Source organism: Lissotriton vulgaris, chromosome 8 (genome assembly GCF_964263255.1).
Source record: "Lissotriton vulgaris chromosome 8, aLisVul1.2, whole genome shotgun sequence".
In the NCBI taxonomy this organism is placed as follows: Eukaryota; Metazoa; Chordata; class Amphibia; order Caudata; family Salamandridae; genus Lissotriton; species Lissotriton vulgaris.
In genome coordinates, this window is record NC_141696.1 from 96,261,077 (window position 1) to 96,279,134 (window position 18,058).

Below are 18,058 nucleotides of genomic sequence, written 5' to 3' on the forward strand. Positions count from 1 at the left end.
TAAGATTTTTTTTTACATGTTGGGGTAGTTAACCCCTCATATAACCCTCCTCCTTTTACACCAGGAATTTGGACCGGCCATGGCAGAGTTTCATCCCCATTAAGTGTATCAGTATATTGCAGGTCAACCTAGCTAAGTTGCATCACAACTTTTACACCAGTGATTTCTTAAGCGCTCCTGCCAAGAAGTATTAACTGCATATTGCAGAGGAGAGCAGTTTTAGTCCTTCCTCCAACTATCTGACTAAAGGAGTGCACTGAAGTTCCACAAAGCAACCAACATGTAACATCAATTTGATCTTGTTTTTCTTATATGACAGGAATTCATACAAGAGAGAACATGTGCATGATGGAATTTGAAAATTAGCAATCAAAGTATTTTAAGAATAAGTACAATTCTCCCTTCCAATGGGTAGACTCATGGAAGGCATACAAGTATCATAATGCATTATGAGTTAAAACAACAAGATAGCAAAACAAAACTTCAGAGTCGAAAATTGATTGGACCTTGTTTCAGAATATGGCAAGAATTCAAGTTTGTGAATGAGCATTGAAATGCAGCGCAGATTTCAAAGTAGTGTTCACAATGGAAAAAGGTCTTCAAGTAGTACCACTTGATTGAAGCATCACATTTGACAAGTTTGTAATGTAACACCATAACTTCATTCATGTGTAACACAATTGGAAGGGTAAAAGTCAACTGACAGTTGTCCTATCTTCTGAAAAGTAAATGAGCTCCCTTTTTCTTTTTTAATAAATCTTCCGGCTATGATCTGAGCAATCTACAAGTGCATTAAATTAGCCCATCTATGAAAACCACAGACTTATAATGGGAATTGCATGCCAGAATACCACACATAGTCACAACATGTTTCACCAAAGGTATTTCCTGACAACACACCATACGCACAGAGGATCTCATTCCACTGATGCTGCAGGCCCACCTCTCTGCCCAGGATTATATCCCATAAAGGGAGTCATGGGTGGGAGTTGCAGCACCCTAGAGCATCCTAGATTCACTACTACCCACATAGCATCAGTGGCACATATAGCATGTAAACTTGCAAGCTCTACCATGCCATCCATGTATGGCAGACCTTCATGGGGCAAATGGCTGCAGGTCAACCTCACTGTCAGGGAAGCCTGATGGTGTGAAGGATGCAGCCATGAGTGCAGATGGCAGCCACACTCTATGGCAGCACAACCTGGATAGGGAGGGGGGAGACAGTATCCAGTGCAGCATGTAAAGGCCTGCTAGAGCAAGGTTAGGGCACACATGATGCAGTCTGCCCTCAGGAGCCTCAGAACACAGCGGATAGGGACCCATGTGCCAGAGATATTCAGGGCACTCGTAACTTAGATCATACTCAAGCTCCAATCCACTCCTTAAATTCTTCAAAAATCTCATAATTGCAAAAGTATAAAACTAATGTTTCAACTTTAAACTGAAGAATATTACAATAAAATTGTAATAACATATTTTACAATAATTAAATTATGTAACACTTTTCTTCAATATATGTACAATTTAAAATCGAAAGAAATGAAAATAACCTACAATTTTCATTCTCATTACAAAATATATTTAATTCAATCAAGAAATACATGTATGTGGTTTAAACAGCACATAAATAATTAACAACTAAATGCCTGATTATTGTGTTGTTCCTGTAAGCATTTGACCGTTCGTCGGAAGCTTACCGACTGACATGCTTGGTTTGAAGTCCAACCACCATATTTCAACGACAGTGGTTGTAGTCCAAACTTTCCAGTCAATCCAATTGGCTTCCAACTGGATCAAGGAGTGCATTGGCTAGCCGTAGCCACCACATACTCCCTTACAGATGGTGTTTCCGCTGTGGAGATTATGAGGTCGGTTTCCCATAGGCTTTCCATGGCAGTTTTTCTGACATGGAAAACTTGTCTGGACTTTTCAGACATGGAAGGCTCGTTGGAAAGTGACTTTGCGGGGCCCTTAGCAGGGCTCCCCTCCTTCCGCGGCCTCCGGTTTTGGGCAGGGGGCACCTATTGTGCCACCTGTAAATCCCTGCACTGTGTGGCAGGCACCATGAGGATAAGGAATCCAGTAACTCCCATTTCTCTACGATAGCTTGTGCTGCACAAACTCCATTGAGAAAAGTGCTTTTCCATAGTAATAGCATTTTCGGATCACCCACCAATGGGCAGATGGTTCCGAAACCGCAGAGATGTCGGTTGGAGGCAACTCCGACTACAATCATAGACGGGCCCTAAATAAAAAAACATAATAACTAAGAATCCTCTAAATATTTTCAAACTGAAAGAATAATCAGAATATAGCGCAAATAAGACAGCAAGGACATAGGGAGAAACAAAGATAAGGAATTATGGTCAGGGCTTCAGAAAAATAAAAACCAGGAACTCTGAAATTCAAATCAGGCACTTCACATGTACCTGATCTCCTCCTAAGAGAACATAGAAAGATGAATCTCTATAATTTCTACACCATGGGACTCTCTCTTTTCCTTGGCAGATAAAGTGTGGGCAAGTTAATATCATGTTATAAACTTGGGAAATAAAGGCTTTAAACAGGACTGACAGAGAGGCACTGCGTTTTTTTTGTTTGTTTAGGATTTAGACAGGTAGCACAGTTCAGATGACCTGACCATTTAGGGATGATTTTAATATGAAATCAAGCAATGCAGTTAAGCAAACCAACGTTGTTGCACTGCTTTGCATAAAAAGGGAGAAAGTGGGATAGTGATCTTTCTCCTAAGTTATTGCACTTTTGCTCTTTTCACTTTGCTGCCACATTTTAGGTCCTGTTATTTATGCTCTTACACAATGTGTAATATTTAGCATATTTTTTTGTCCTAAAGTGCACCCTTCACACAAAGTTATTTTTGTGACACTGCACCTGTGCAAAGTGTAGCTAAATCTGGCCCCAAGCATGTGATTGTTGTGATGACTTGTTCACATGACGACAATAGTGAAGTACAGATTTTAAATAAAACCAAATTCAACAACACAGAAATCAGACCCATGTAGATGCTACAGCCAGTGCCATCTTATGAGAGGCAAAGTTCAAAGTGTTCCACAAAGTGAAATCAAAACCAGTAAAGCAATAACTACATAAAGTGGAAGAGAAAAACAATGCAATCGACACAATATTAAAAAAACCTCCCAAATGAAGTGTAGGATAAAGACAATTCAATCTACAACATAATAAATCAATTAAATGTTAATAAAATATTGTTCAGAGTCTCCTTTCCCAAACAAAATTCTGCTTTTGTCATTCTGGACTTAACTCTGTAAAAATTCTATAGCAAATATAGTTAGTGGGAAATTGATATCTATCCAATTATCTTTGTTGTGTTCATCAAAAATCATATACCATCCTCTCCATTCTGTACATAGTGCATATCACATGTGACAGCCTAGTAAATAAGCCCAACATTGCCAACTCCATGGGGTAACATAACACTGGCATTTAGTGAAATGCGACCCTACTATGCGGACACTCATGACCAGAACATCACTGATTACATATAGGGAGGCTTGCGTGAGGAGAGATCAACTTGTATAGAGTGACATCACAAAGGAAAGGGAGTCAGGGTAAAACCAAAAGCAGCTTTTACTAAATGCAAAAAATGTGGGGCATGCAGTCAATATGGAAACGTCATGAGTTGTATTCACCTTGCAGGAAAAACATCAATGTTAAAAGGAGCATTGCCTATAGGAGTGAATAAGGGCCAAATTTAAAATTGGCGGTATATGCAATCCATCACAATGATGACAGGTTAAATGTACCACCAATACGAAGGTCCGCCTGCCCCATTTAAATAACAGCAGACCTTCAGCTTGACCACAGTGGTGAGTACGGTCTCCACTGTGGCCAAACGTTTCTGACAGCCTATACTTTGCAGTGCCATCAGAGAAATAGCTACATGTCCTCCTGACCTATTTAGGCAGACATGTAGCAAGTTTTTTACTGTAAATTTTGGTAGTAAAGAACATTAAAAGTATTGTGCTCCCCCTGCCCTGGGAGAAGACTCACATGATGAGGGAAGCATTATATCTCTTCTTTTCAGAAAGAAAATCCTGTCTTGGGATTTTCATTTTGAAAAAGAATGCTGTTTGCTACAAGGCTGCATTCTTCCTATGCAGCCCTGAAGCAAACGGTAACATGATTTTGTAGGAACCACTGCAGCTGCAGTTCCTTTAAATACCTTTATAAATGATTGCCGTCTTTGGGGTCATTTAGAAACTAAGTTATTGGCCTCTCTGCCATGGGGACAGAGTAATTAAATCTGAGCCTATGTTATTTATATGCTGCAATGTTCTTGCTCCAAAGTATTTATAGTGAGTACAACATTATCCGTGTACAAGAGAATTATGCATTATCAAAGAGCTATAAGATGGAAAGATTCCAGCTAAGATTGGCAAATGATTCCCCCCCAAAAAAGTCCATGGGGATAAGAATAAATAGGTAAATAAATATATTCAGCCCCTGTGAGATGATTCAGAGTGACCGGGAAAAGAAGCAAAGTAGATCAGAGTCCAGGTATATCATACAATATAATACACTATGATAACATTTCTAAAGCATGCAGCTGCTACCAAAGAAGTATCCAGTGCTAGCCGCCCAATTGTATAGGAGAAGAAGACTAGTTAAACGTCAACAGAAAGTTTATGCATCAAAAAGAGAAGTCTTTAGCAGTTTTTGAAGAAATTATTTGGAAGGAGCAAAGCGTAAGGTCATTCATGGGCAATGGGTTCCAGAGTTTGGTGGCAAAAAAGGAGCAACCACCTCTTCTTTCCGTGTGTACCCTGGGAACGCAAAGATGTCTTAGCGCATTGGAGCAAAATTATCTTTTACCATTTATTATCATATTAATGTATACCAAGGAGTGTAAACATTGGTGAAGAGATGTATGTATCATTCATAACAGAAATGTGTTTGGTTGTCTTTTCTGAGCAGAAAATCATGTTTTGAAAAAGTATTTTTATATGTGGTATGAAATATATTTTAAATTTGTGTTTGTCTACTTAATTATTTTTCTAGACTTCAGGATCCTATGGAACAGGACCCGAGGTGGGACATCTTTACAATCTTTAAAGGATTATGAAAGACTGTATATGTTTTGTACATTATTTGCTCAAAAAGTGTTGGATGAAAGGATTGTGGGAATGCAAAATGTAAAATGAATGTAGTTGCCCGAGATGGTTTTGTTTTTCTTAGATATGTAAATGTGTATTTGTGTGTATATATGTATATATGTATGTGTGTGTATGTATGTATCAACATGTGAGTGTATATGTGCGTGTGTGTGTGTGTGTGTGTATATATTTATATTATATATATATGTGTGTGTGTGTGTGTATGTGTGCTTACCTAAATACATATATAATATATATATATATATATAATTATTGAGAGAGACGTGTGTGGGTGTGTGGGTGTGTGGGTGTGTGTGTGTAACTATATAGCCCCAAAGACTTACCAGATCCCATGCTCAATTAGCAGCAGTGCACTGTTGGTGTGAGATTTAAATCAACATTGCAAGTTTCAATCTGATAAGTAAAAGGTGCACACGAAGTTGCTTACCACAGATTTATACAGCTGACAGACCCTTGGAAAATGTGAGCGGGTGGCCTGGACAAAACCTGACACATTTTGGTGATCTGGTCACTGATAGTGTGCATTTTCCTTGCTTGATAGAAACTTGCAATGTTGATTATATATTTAATCAACATTGGAAGTTTCCATCCAGCAAGGAAAACGCTAGAACATTCACAAACTGACAGCCACATCTCGACTCAATGGTTCAGCCAAGACGCAGATGTCTGTTCAGGACTAGGACAACATTTATTACTTGTAGATATGATTGCTTGAGGACATAACAACTTGTATGAAGTGACATGACAAAGGAAAAGGAGTCAGGGTAAAACCAAAATCAGGTTTTACTAAGTGCAATACATGTAAGGCGTGCTGTCAATATGAAAACATAATGAGTTTTTTCACCTTTTAGGAAAAACATCAATGCTAAAAGGAGCATTTCATATAGGAGTGATTAAAGGCCAAATGTAGAAAGTGACCGTAGATGCAATCCATCACAATGATGACAGGTTATATATACCACCAATACAAGGACCGCATTCCCAATTTAAATAACAGCAGACATTCAGCTTGGCTACAGCGGAGAGTACTGCCTCCACTGTGGCCAAACTTCTCTGACAGCCCTTACTTCCCTGGGCCATCCAAGAAATAGCTTAATATCTTTCCGACCTATTTAGGCAGACATGTAGTAATTTTTTACTGTAAATTTCACACTTAGATTTTGTGGAGAGTCTCAGTGGATATCCATTCATTATGGTGATATTTATTGGGACCCAGTACCTCCTGGCAGGTAATCCTGACCAGTTACTGATTGTTTGATCTTCTGTCTACTGGGTCTCTGTGGTCTGCTAGTTCTTGCAGGACCTAAAACTTGTTACTGAGGGTAACTGAGTATTAACTGGTGCTGTGTGCATCCTTGAGGATTCTGGTGTTACATCACTGGTGTTGGTTTGCTGGTTCAAACCATCAATGCTTTCTTCAAGTTTGAGCTTTAGCCTGGCCTTTACATGGTGATGGTCTGATACCATGTCTGTTCCTCTCAGTATTCTTACATCATGCAGGAACCTCTGGGGCTTCTTGGCAATACACGCATGGTTAATCTTATTCTTACTTACATGGTCTGGTGACACTTACATTTCTTTGTGTATTCTCTTGTGATGGAATACACTACAGACTATCACCAGACTGATCAGTGAACCTTGATCTGTGAGCCTTTCACCAATCTCCTTCAAGTTGCCAAGTCTATGGTTGCTCATGACTTTTTTGTACCCAACGTTGCTGCTTCCAATCTTCGCATTGAGGTCTCTCATCAGTATGGTGAAGTCTCTCTCAAGGCATTACTCCAGAATGTAATATAATCTGTTGTAAATTTGTTATTTTTCTTCTCCCTTGCTGTCATTTATGGCTCCATAGCAATAGTTCACATTTGTGTTGATCCATTATTCTGTGCAGAAGGTCTCTGTGATGATTCTGGAAGCGAGAGCTACCCACCCATTCAGAGCTCTATCTGATGCTGGTGTTATCATCAGTGCTACTCCCTGTGTGTGCTGGGTCTTCTCTTGCGCATGTCCAGAATAAAGCAGTATTCTGCCTGTAGCCAGTCTTTTCTGTCTGGGCTGTGTCCACCTGGTCTCGCTGATGCCAAGCAGGGCTAGTTTTAATTGTTTCATCTTCACTGCCACTTGGGCTGTCTTGCATGTCTGGTACATAGTCCTCATGTTCTATGTTCCGATGGTGATGGTCTTAGTCATCTTTGTGGCTTCTAAGGATGTCTGAATTTCGCCACAAGGCATCATAGCTCTCTTTGAAGGAGATTCCTCTTTCCCCAAGGCTGGGATGTCTTTTGGTTGACATTTCTGTATCTAAGATTTCTTTTTACATGTTGGGGTAGCTAACCCCTCAAAAAGCCTCCTCCTTTTACACCAGGAATTTGGACCGCAATGGCAGAGTATCATCCCCATTAAATGGATCAGTATATTGCAGGTCAAGCTAGCTTAGTGGCATCATTGTTACAGAAGGAACAACTTTTACACCCCAGATTTCTTAACAGCTCCTGCCAAGAAGAATACAAGACATGATGCAGAGGAGAGCAGTTTTAGTCCTTCCTCCAACTATCTGACTAAAGGAGTGCACTGAAGTTCCACAAAGCAACCAACATGTATCACCAATTTGATCTTGTTTTTGAATATGACAGGAATTCATACAAGAGAGAAAATGTGCATGATGGAATTTAAAACTTAGCAATCAAAGAGATGTCGGTTGGAGGCACTTCTGACTGAAATCATAGACGGGCCCTAATTAAAAAAACATAATACCTAAGAATCCTCTCAATATTTTCAAACTGAAAGAATAATCAGAATATAGCGCAAATAAGACAGCAACGAGATAGGGAGAAACAAAGATAAGGAATTATGGTCAGGGCTTCAGAAAAATAAAAACCAGGAACTCTGAAATTCAAATCAGGCACTTCGACATGTACCTGATCTCCTCCCAAGAGATAATTCACTTAGAAGGCAGAGATCTCTCAAATGATTTAAACAGAGAGCTTTCAATGCCTTTCTGCTGATCTCTGTCAGGGTCAATGGTTCGTTGAAGTAATAAGCACAATTCAAGTCTGTTAAGAAGTTGAAAATATAAAGAAGCCATGGAATGTTTTTCCATTTCTCCAGTGATAAACAGTCTTGTAATAAAGAGCGGGTTAGGTGACATTGAGGTTTGGTCCAAACACGGTGCCATAAAAGTATCGGCTGGCATCTAATAATATCAGTTATATAGTCGATACCCAGCTCGATATGGGATCCGTATATTGGAGCACTAGAAGGGAGTGCCAGAATATATTTTAAAAACCCTTTTTGGACCAGTTGTAATCCATCCACGGAGGCATAGCCCCAGACGCCAGCACCGTAGATAGCAACACTGTGGCATTTCGCATGGTAAATTTTAAGCAGCTCTTGTGGGGCTGGTTTACCCAATTTTCTCGAGAATGAGGTAAGCGCAGAGGTCGCTCTTTGAAAGTGCATTTTTTTACTTGTAACTCCTGCTTTCCAGTCTAACTGGTCGTCCATTAGGATCCCTAGGTATGGGTATTGTCTAGCACGCTCCAGTCTAGCCTGTTCAATATAGATGGATTTGAGTTTTTTCACCTTGGGACCAAGATGCATGACATAGGTCTTACTCTTATTAACTTTTAGCCCCAGAGATAGCATAAACTGGCAATATTTGTCTAGTTGTTTTTGTAGCTGAGTTGGTGTCCTAGCTAAAATGACAGAGTCATCAGTGTATAATAACGCTGGAATTGGGCGATGTTTGATAGACTGTAAGTCCTGGCTACCCTCCAGCATGGCATTTTCAACCCCGTTGGTATAGAGGTTGAACAGGAAGGGGGCCAGGACACACCTTTGCCTTAGTCCTCTTTTTATTGTGAATAAAGATGTTAGTTCCCCGCATAAGCCATATCTCTCGCAGGCTGTGGCATTGGAATAGAGCTCACGGAGGAATTTAATAATAGCGGGGTCCACCCCGAGCTCACTAAAAATGAACCACAGCTTAGGGTGGATCACACAATCAAAAGCGGAGCTAAGGTCGACATATACTAAGTGTATATTGCCGCCCTTCGCTCCGGTATATTTCCCTATTAAGAGGGTTAGATTTAATACCTGCTCGACTGTGCCAAGACACTCCTGGAAACCATACTGAAGGTCGGTCATGATGGTATTCTCAGACGCCCAATCCTGCAAACGTTCCAGGATCAGGCGTCCGGCGACCTTCCCCAGGGAGTCCAGGAGAGAGATGGGCCTATAGCAGGCAGGGTTATTACGATCCCCCTTTTTGTAGATAGGTAATAGTATGGAGGAGGACTAAGAATCTATGAGGCCAACTTTCGTGACTGCCGACATCACCTTGGTGACGACAGGCGACCACAGTTCTATGTTATTTACAAAGATATCTACGGGGACCCCGTCAGGGCCAGGGGCCTTGCCAGATTTAGCAGATGTTAATGCTTGGATGACCTCACTATGGCTAAAAGATAATTCAATAGGATAGACCTGAGACCTCGCGGGGTCATCTACTGGGTTCGCCGGTTTTATAGTATCTATTGGTGATCCCCCAGAAAATTTTGTGAAATGGGTCACCCATGCATCAGCGGGCACAGCCACGTCGAGATGCTTTGGCGCGTTAATATTAGTTAGAAAGAATGACTTAACGACACGCCAAAACTGCGAGCTGTCTTTAGTTAGACAACTTTCATGAAGTTGGGCCCATAGAGTTTTCTTTAGCTCCCTTTTGCAATTTTGTTGAGCAGCTTTATAGTAAGTAAGTAAGTAAAGCTTTATTCGATTTTCATATAAAATCATAAAAGCACAACAAATACATCAATTGAAAATACACAGTCATAGTTAATACAAACGCAGCTTACTTATGCACATTCACTTAAAAACAGGTGTTAGAAACAGTTAATACAAAAGCTGCTTACTTATGCACATTCAATTAAAAACAGGTGTAAGAAACAACCAGATAATAAATGTTAGTTGTTATGAATTTAATGGGCAATATCATCAGACAGCAACAACCTTGGGCATCGTGGAACCAAAAGGAGGAATATTTTACCACATGGATTTGCGATACTTTATAACAGTTCTTAAAAAACATGAAACAGCGAAAATCACGTGCTCATCTTCTAAACGTAACAGTTTTGAAAAAGCTGGCCTGCAATTTCTTAAGCCCCATCGTTTTAGTAAAGGTTTCAAATATACTTTTCTGGGGTTAGAATAAAATGTGCAAAAGAACATTATATGCATATTAGATTGCACTGCAATGTTATCACATGGACAGATCAGCTTAGTGGATGACCAGTTGTTCATGTCAGGCAAAGTTACCATGCGATAAAAAAACCCAAGACGCAGGCGGGACAAAAGCATTCGGTGATACGGACTAGGATCAACATTCAGGTAAGTTTGCAAGCCTTCATTGGGGGTAATTTCCTGGAAATTTAAGATGGTATATTTATGTTTTTCGGAATTCCATCTCGCAGTTTCTAGGTGGATGGTTATTATTTTTTTGAGAGCTGATCTTGAAACACCCTCCATGGATCTCGGGTTATCATAATATTCTGGATGTCCTATTTCAGTAAGTAATGCTCTTATATATGATAACCATCTAAAATTAGCAACCCCATCTAGGGCTAAGCAATCTGCTAGAAGGTCCCTGTTAAAACTGGCTTCATGTGTTGTCCACACCTTGTGCCACAAAAGGATAGGGGACATCTTAATGATGTCGCTAAGATGTTTAACTCCTGTCTCGATGTGCGTCATAAATGAGGATGTGGTTTTAGGTACTCCCAATAGGTAGCAGATGAATTGATTTTCACAGCCCTGTAGGGATTGGTGCTTCTCGGTGCCCCATAGGCCCGCACCATAGGTAGCTGTGGAAATGCATTTGGCCCGGTAAATCTGGGTCAGCTCCTTGATTGGTTTGCCGCCGATTCTGTTAGAAAAAGCGCACAGAGAGCCTATGGTGCGAGTGAAAGCCAGTTTTCTTGCTGCGATCGCCGGCTTCCAGCCGCACCGCCTGTCGAACAGAACTCCTAGGTAGCAAAACTTATCAATGGTAGCTATTTTTTGTTTATCCAAAAATATGTTACAAGGAGCTCTCTTAAGCTTTCTGGTGCATGGCATAGTGTATGTTTTGGAGATATTAACTTTAAGGCCTCTTTCCTGCATGTAACCCGCAAATTTAGTAACCGCCCTCTGTATTCCGACTTGAGTCTGGGACATTATGGCCGCATCGTCGGCGTACAAGAGGATTGGTACTGGTGAACCTTTCACAGTGGGGTAATCATTCGGAGAAAGGGAGAGGTATTGACCCACTGAATTGATATAATATGTAAATATCCTTGGGGCCAAGATGCAGCCTTGTCTAACCCCTCTTGAAAGTGCAAATTTTCCAGTACATTCCCCCTGTTTGCCGTATCTCACTCTTGCCCCACAATTGTTGTACAGCTCTTTAATGAAAGTGATTATACGGGCGTCAATGCCCATATCGCCCAGCGTGGACCATAATAACATGTGGTCCACGCAATCAAAAGCGGAGCTTAAATCAACAAAAGTTATAAAAAGTGCTCCGCCTCTAGCCTGGGTATATTTGGAGGTTAAGAGGGACAGGTTTAAACACTGTTCGGATGTCCCAATGCCTTTCCTAAACCCATATTGCAGGTGTGACACAACGTTATGGTCTTCCTCCCATTCTTGAAGTCTTTTTAAAATTATCCTACCTGCTACTTTCATTAGACCGTCCAATAAGGATATTGGCCTGTAGCAGGTCGGGTCGTCTCGGCTGCCCTTTTTAAAAATAGGGACCACAATGGCATCCGACCAGGTTTCAATAAACCCCTTTCGGTTTCCCTTGTTCAGAACATTAGTAAGCAGGGGAGCCCAGAAATCCGGTTCAGCTTTATAAACGTCTACCGGGGTGCAATCGGGCCCCGCTGCTTTACCTGGTGCTCTTTCCCTAATTGCGTCCTGGACTTCTCCTAATGTAAAAGTTAAATCTATCGGGAATGGGCATACTAAGGGGTGTGTATCTCTGCTATTGACTATACTTTTATCTACAATAGGGCTCGGCCCGGAAGGAATGATAGTGTCAGCTATCTTTGTATACTTATACAATTGCCTGAAGTGGGTTAGCCATCTTTCACCAGTTATGGCGAGGTCTATTTTGTTACCACTAACATTCGGTTGGTATAGGGTTTTATCCAGCCTCCAAAACTTAGAGGTATTTTTCTGTGTGGAGGCTTCTCTTAGTGTTTCCCAGGCTTGCTTTTTTAAAGGCAGTCTTCTTTCTTTTATTGCGAGTTTGTATAATTTCCTGGCCTCGCGTATTATATGAGGATATCTTGGTTTCAGGGCCAGGGCTACTTTTAAGGCTTTTAGTGCTTTCGTGCACTTCCCATTGAACCACCCTTCGCTACATTTTGGGTTATTTTTAGTTACACGGGTCAGCATGTTTTTAATGCGGTGTTGAATGTTGGCAAAGGCTGACATAACAGTAGTGTTCCTCCAAACAAACATTAACATCAGCGGCACAATCAGAGATCAGCTTTTTTAGAAACACACTGGGTACGATCTTATCCCATTTTACCACGTAGCCATTGGTTTTAGATAAATCGATCTTGTATGGGTACGTGGAAGGGATACCCTTGTTGTCATGACACCCTTTTACATTTACGCCAATTATCAAGGGATAGTGGTCGCTAAGTGCATCTTTTTCGACTTCCCACGAGGTTAAAAACCCTGGGTTGACATGAGTTATCAATATAAAGTCAATGGTCGAGTTACAACCTCTGCCAAAGAAGGTTGGCTCGAAAGGCACAGGCAATGGACAAATCTGATTTGCAAAAGAGAAATCGAAATTAAAAACAATACCATTTAACAACGACCCCATCTTTGTGTGAGAGAAATGGGTTGGGTCATCTGCCCCAAAGTCTGCCAGGCCACCCAGGGGTGAATCAGAATGTAAACAAATAGTGCAATTAAAATCCCCAACCCATATTATTTTTGTCCCCTTAAAGAGGTCAGCAGTGCGAGTCAACTGACACAACATATTAGACATGGTAGACTCCATTTCACTATTGGACATGTTGTTGTAAAAGTTCACCAGTACAATTTTCTCATTCTGACCCCAGTTAAAAGATAGGATTTGAAAGTAGGCGCTTGAGAAAAATTTGTGAATCTTGACCTCTGCCGTTGTTGAAACATAGACACAAAGCCCACCCTTCTTGTGACCCTGAGCTGACGGCTTAGCCGGGGAATGAAAGGTTTGATAACCAAGCAAGTGTAGTTCTTCAGAACGTGAATAATGTTAGGTAGATGCACAGCCTGTAGTTTGTTGAAAGGGTAAACACACTTATATAAAATATTGTGGGTTGAGGTTTACAGGTGCTCCGCCAGGTGACTCCGAGGGCCCAACGGGGTCTTACTAAATGATGAAACGTGAGGCTAGAAGTATCTCTAGTCGCATCCCTTAGCAGGCACACATATTGTTGTCTTTAGTGAGAACAAGAAAGACTTCCATTCAAGGTTAGATTTGAATTCTGTTATATTTCTTGTAAAGTATATATTCAGTTTCTTCAATTTTGTAAAGGGTTCATTTGTACATTTTCAAGGACTTTGTTAACAATTTCTTAGTTCAAGCAATGTCTATGGTATACATCCAATGCATTTCGGGCATTTTCCTATGCCCTTCATCAGGGATTTGACACTATGAAAGAATAATGTAAATAACAATTAGTGTGGGGTCTAACCATCAAAATAAACATCAATTTACTAGGTATACTGGTAAAAGTAAGCCTACTATTAAATTAAACATGTTGTGCATTTACTCCTACATGTAAGCACTTTGTTCATGTTATGACAGGTAACGTTAAACACCTAAAAACGTTAAATTTAAACATAATATCGGCGTGTCACTTACATGCCTGACGGTAAAAGAAGTTCGATTCTGTCAAGGGGTAAAGAAAATGGCATTGCAATGAGTTGGTTGCTCTATTCGTTATAGTGTTAAAATTCGAGCACAGAAACGTGCGTGTAACTGACCTGAAATTATGTTAGGAAGGGTTCAGATCCGGTGTTAATCTTAGAGAACGCCAGCAAGACGATGTTTGCCGCGTTTACCTAATTTAAAAGTTGCCGGTCACGTAACGCCGTGTTGGAGCGCGTCACGTGAGGGGGGCGGGAATGGAGGCGATAGAATTTTCATAATTGTGAGAGATTAGAGCGGTTCAGGTAGCGTTACAATTCTAATGCGGGTGTTAGTATCACTAAGTTCTGGTGCACAATATGTTCTGTATAAATTAGGAAATTTAAAAAATAAAAAAATGGATAAACGGAAAGGTCGGGGATCGAACTCTTGAAGAGGGGAATACAAACGAGTATCACTAACGGGTTGAGGCAACTGAAAGGTGGGGAAAACGTTGGAAAAAAGGGTTGATAAAAGTGTCAGTGTCTGAACTAAACATGTGAAAAAAGGTGTCAATGTGTGAACTAAACGTGAACAAACACAGTGAAAACACAGTTCAATCTACTGAGCAAATATTTACAGATAGCACGAAAGTTCAATCCTATCATTTAAACCATTTGGTTTCTGAGTTGACAATTTCTGTATCCAAAAGTTCTCCCTTTTGAGGAGGTGTTTGTTATTGTCTCTTCCCTCCAACTTATCGACGGTTTCTAGGATGATAAATTTGATTTGTGACACATTGTGCTGTTCTTCCACGTAGTGTGAGGATAATGCTGATTTCAGATTTTTTAACCTGATGTTAGACTTGTGCTCCGTGAGCCGCACTTTGATGCGTCGTTCAGTCTTGCCCACGTAAATCTTGCCACATGGGCACTTAATTCCATAGATTAAATTACTAGAATCACAGGTTGCGTTGACCCTAAGTTTGATAGGGTGACCTTGTCGGGGGTGGTTGATGGTATTTCCTTTTATTATAGAATTACAGTTACCACAGTTTAGGCAAGGTTTCGTTCCTGTGAAGGATATATCTTTCTTCGGTTTATGTTGAAGGATTTCCCCCAAGTTTTTGGCCCTAGTGAAGGCAAATAAAGGCGGTTGACCGAACGAATCTTTAAAGTCTGGTTCGATACTCAGTATTGGCCAATGTTTCAGGATAGCTTGTTTGTATTTTTTAGTCACTGTTGAATATTTGGAGACCACTACTGTACGTGTTTGTTCGTTTTTTTCTTTTGGTATTAAGAGTTTGTTTCTGTTAATTTGGTCAATCCTTGCTTTGGTTTCTTGTAGTAAAGTTTGGGGGTATCTTCTATCGGAAAATTTCTTAGACATCTCGTCAAGTCTTATTTTGAGTGTATTTTCTTCAGAGGTAATGCGCTTGACTCTAGCCATCTGTGAAAATGGGAGGTTCCGTATCAAATTAGGTTCATGAAAGCTTGAATGTAGTAACATATTGTTTCTATCTGTCGGTTTGACATGCAGATCCGTTGTATATCCCTGTGGGGTGATTGATACTTTCACATCCAAAAAGTTATAGTGAAGGTGGGCTCGCACACCGCTTACCATCAGCGGGATCGCCCCACAGGATCATGGTCAATGTAGTACCATTATTCAGAACATCATATCTTCAAATATCAAATTTCATATCTTCGCCATCCCTGGACACGTGTTTCGTGGTATTTGCCACTCGTCAGCAGGGAGCAGGTCATTTTCAGGGGTTGCCGATGGCTGCCGAATATCGCCGGGTGTAGTACCAATGCAGAGGCGCGCAGGTGCAGAGTCCCATGCTCGTCAGCAACAGGAACAGGATATAGTGAAGGTGGGCTCGCACACCGCTTACCATCAGCGGGATCGCCCCACAGGATCATGGTCAATGTAGTACCATTATTCAGAACATCATATCTTCAAATATCAAATTTCATATCTTCGCCATCCCTGGACACGTGTTTCGTGATATTTTCAAACAAATCCAACGTTTTGTGGCTAAGCACCAATTAGCCACAAAACGTTGGATTTGTTTGAAAATATCGTTAAACAAGACCTTAGCAAGATCAAGCACATAAAACCGAAAACGAGGAACATTACACAAAAGGACCAGGATACCTTAAAGAAATTGGCAACTAACGAATTGACAACATTCATGAAAGCTGATAAGGGTGGAGCAATCGTAATCATGAACACCAAAATGTACGATGCCAAAGTAACTGAACATATCACAGACAGTAACACTTACCGGAAATTGGACAACAACCCAACCACGGAATACATGAAAACACTGAGGATTATTATCGATGGAGCATACCAACAGGGAGTAATAACTGAAAGAACTAAAAACTTCCTCATAACTCTCAACCCAAGAAGTCCTACATTACGGATGACACCTAAAATCCATAAAAACATCAGGGACCCACCGATGAGACCAATTGTCTCCACCCGAGGTAGTTTGCATGAACCAATAGGTCAACTTATCGATAGATATCTGCAGCCTACAGTACAATCGACACACACGTATATTAAAGACACCACACAATTTCTACTGAAGTTACAACAAATACCATGGAACTCAGATGAAAAAATAATTCTTTGCACTGCAGACGTCAGTAGCCTTTACACGAGCATACCCCATAACATGGGGATAGAGGCAATGGAAGCAGCACTCTTGAATACAAACTTAGATCAAGAACTACAGACGTTCCTTATGGAACTAATGCACTTCACCTTGTACCACAGTTATTTTAAAGTCAAAGAAGAATGGTACCAACAACTCACCGGGATGGCCATGGGCAATTCGGCCGCACCCGTGTACGCTAACATCTTTATGCACTGGTATGAACACCAACATATCTTAACAAAGACAGCTTGGACCAACAACCTAAGGATGATAATTCGATATATTGATGATTATTTTATGATTTGGACCAACACTGAGGAAACATTACGAGCTGAACTTATCAAATTCAACGCAATAGACCAACGGATCCAATTAACTTGGAACATCTCAGACAGTTCAGTCAACTTTTTGGATGTGAAAGTATCAATCACCCCACAGGGATATACAACGGATCTGCATGTCAAACCGACAGATAGAAACAATATGTTACTACATTCAAGCTTTCATGAACCTAATTTGATACGGAACCTCCCATTTTCACAGATGGCTAGAGTCAAGCGCATTACCTCTGAAGAAAATACACTCAAAATAAGACTTGACGAGATGTCTAAGAAATTTTCCGATAGAGGATACCCCCAAACTTTACTACAAGAAACCAAAGCAAGGATTGACCAAATTAACAGAAACAAACTCTTAATACCAAAAGAAAAAAACGAACAAACACGTACAGTAGTGGTCTCCAAATATTCAACAGTGACTAAAAAATACAAACAAGCTATCCTGAAACATTGGCCAATACTGAGTATCGAACCAGACTTTAAAGATTCGTTCGGTCAACCGCCTTTATTTGCCTTCACTAGGGCCAAAAACTTGGGGGAAATCCTTCAACATAAACCGAAGAAAGATATATCCTTCACAGGAACGAAACCTTGCCTAAACTGTGGTAACTGTAATTCTATAATAAAAGGAAATACCATCAACCACCCCCGACAAGGTCACCCTATCAAACTTAGGGTCAACGCAACCTGTGATTCTAGTAATTTAATCTATGGAATTAAGTGCCCATGTGGCAAGATTTACGTGGGCAAGACTGAACGACGCATCAAAGTGCGGCTCACGGAGCAAAAGTCTAACATCAGGTTAAAAAATCTGAAATCAGCATTATCCTCACACTACGTGGAAGAACAGCACAATGTGTCACAAATCAAATTTATCATCCTAGAAACCGTCGATAAGTTGGAGGGAAGAGACAATAACAAACACCTCCTCAAAAGGGAGAACTTTTGGATACAGAAATTGTCAACTCAGATACCAAATGGTTTAAATGATAGGATTGAA

General features: G+C 40.5%; 1 protein-coding gene across 7 annotated transcripts in view; it reads left to right on the forward strand.

The window, feature by feature from the left end:
* The window catches only part of LOC147693514 (uncharacterized), a 117,139-nt gene that overhangs the window by 13,670 nt on the left and 85,411 nt on the right, over positions 1-18,058 (forward strand). For all 7 annotated transcript variants that reach the window (XM_086933741.1, XM_086933740.1, XM_086933744.1 and 4 more), the window contains exon 3: positions 5,044-5,073. In XM_086933741.1, the coding sequence (XP_086789867.1) occupies positions 5,044-5,073 (30 nt within the window). The remainder of the gene's footprint in view (positions 1-5,043; positions 5,074-18,058) is intronic.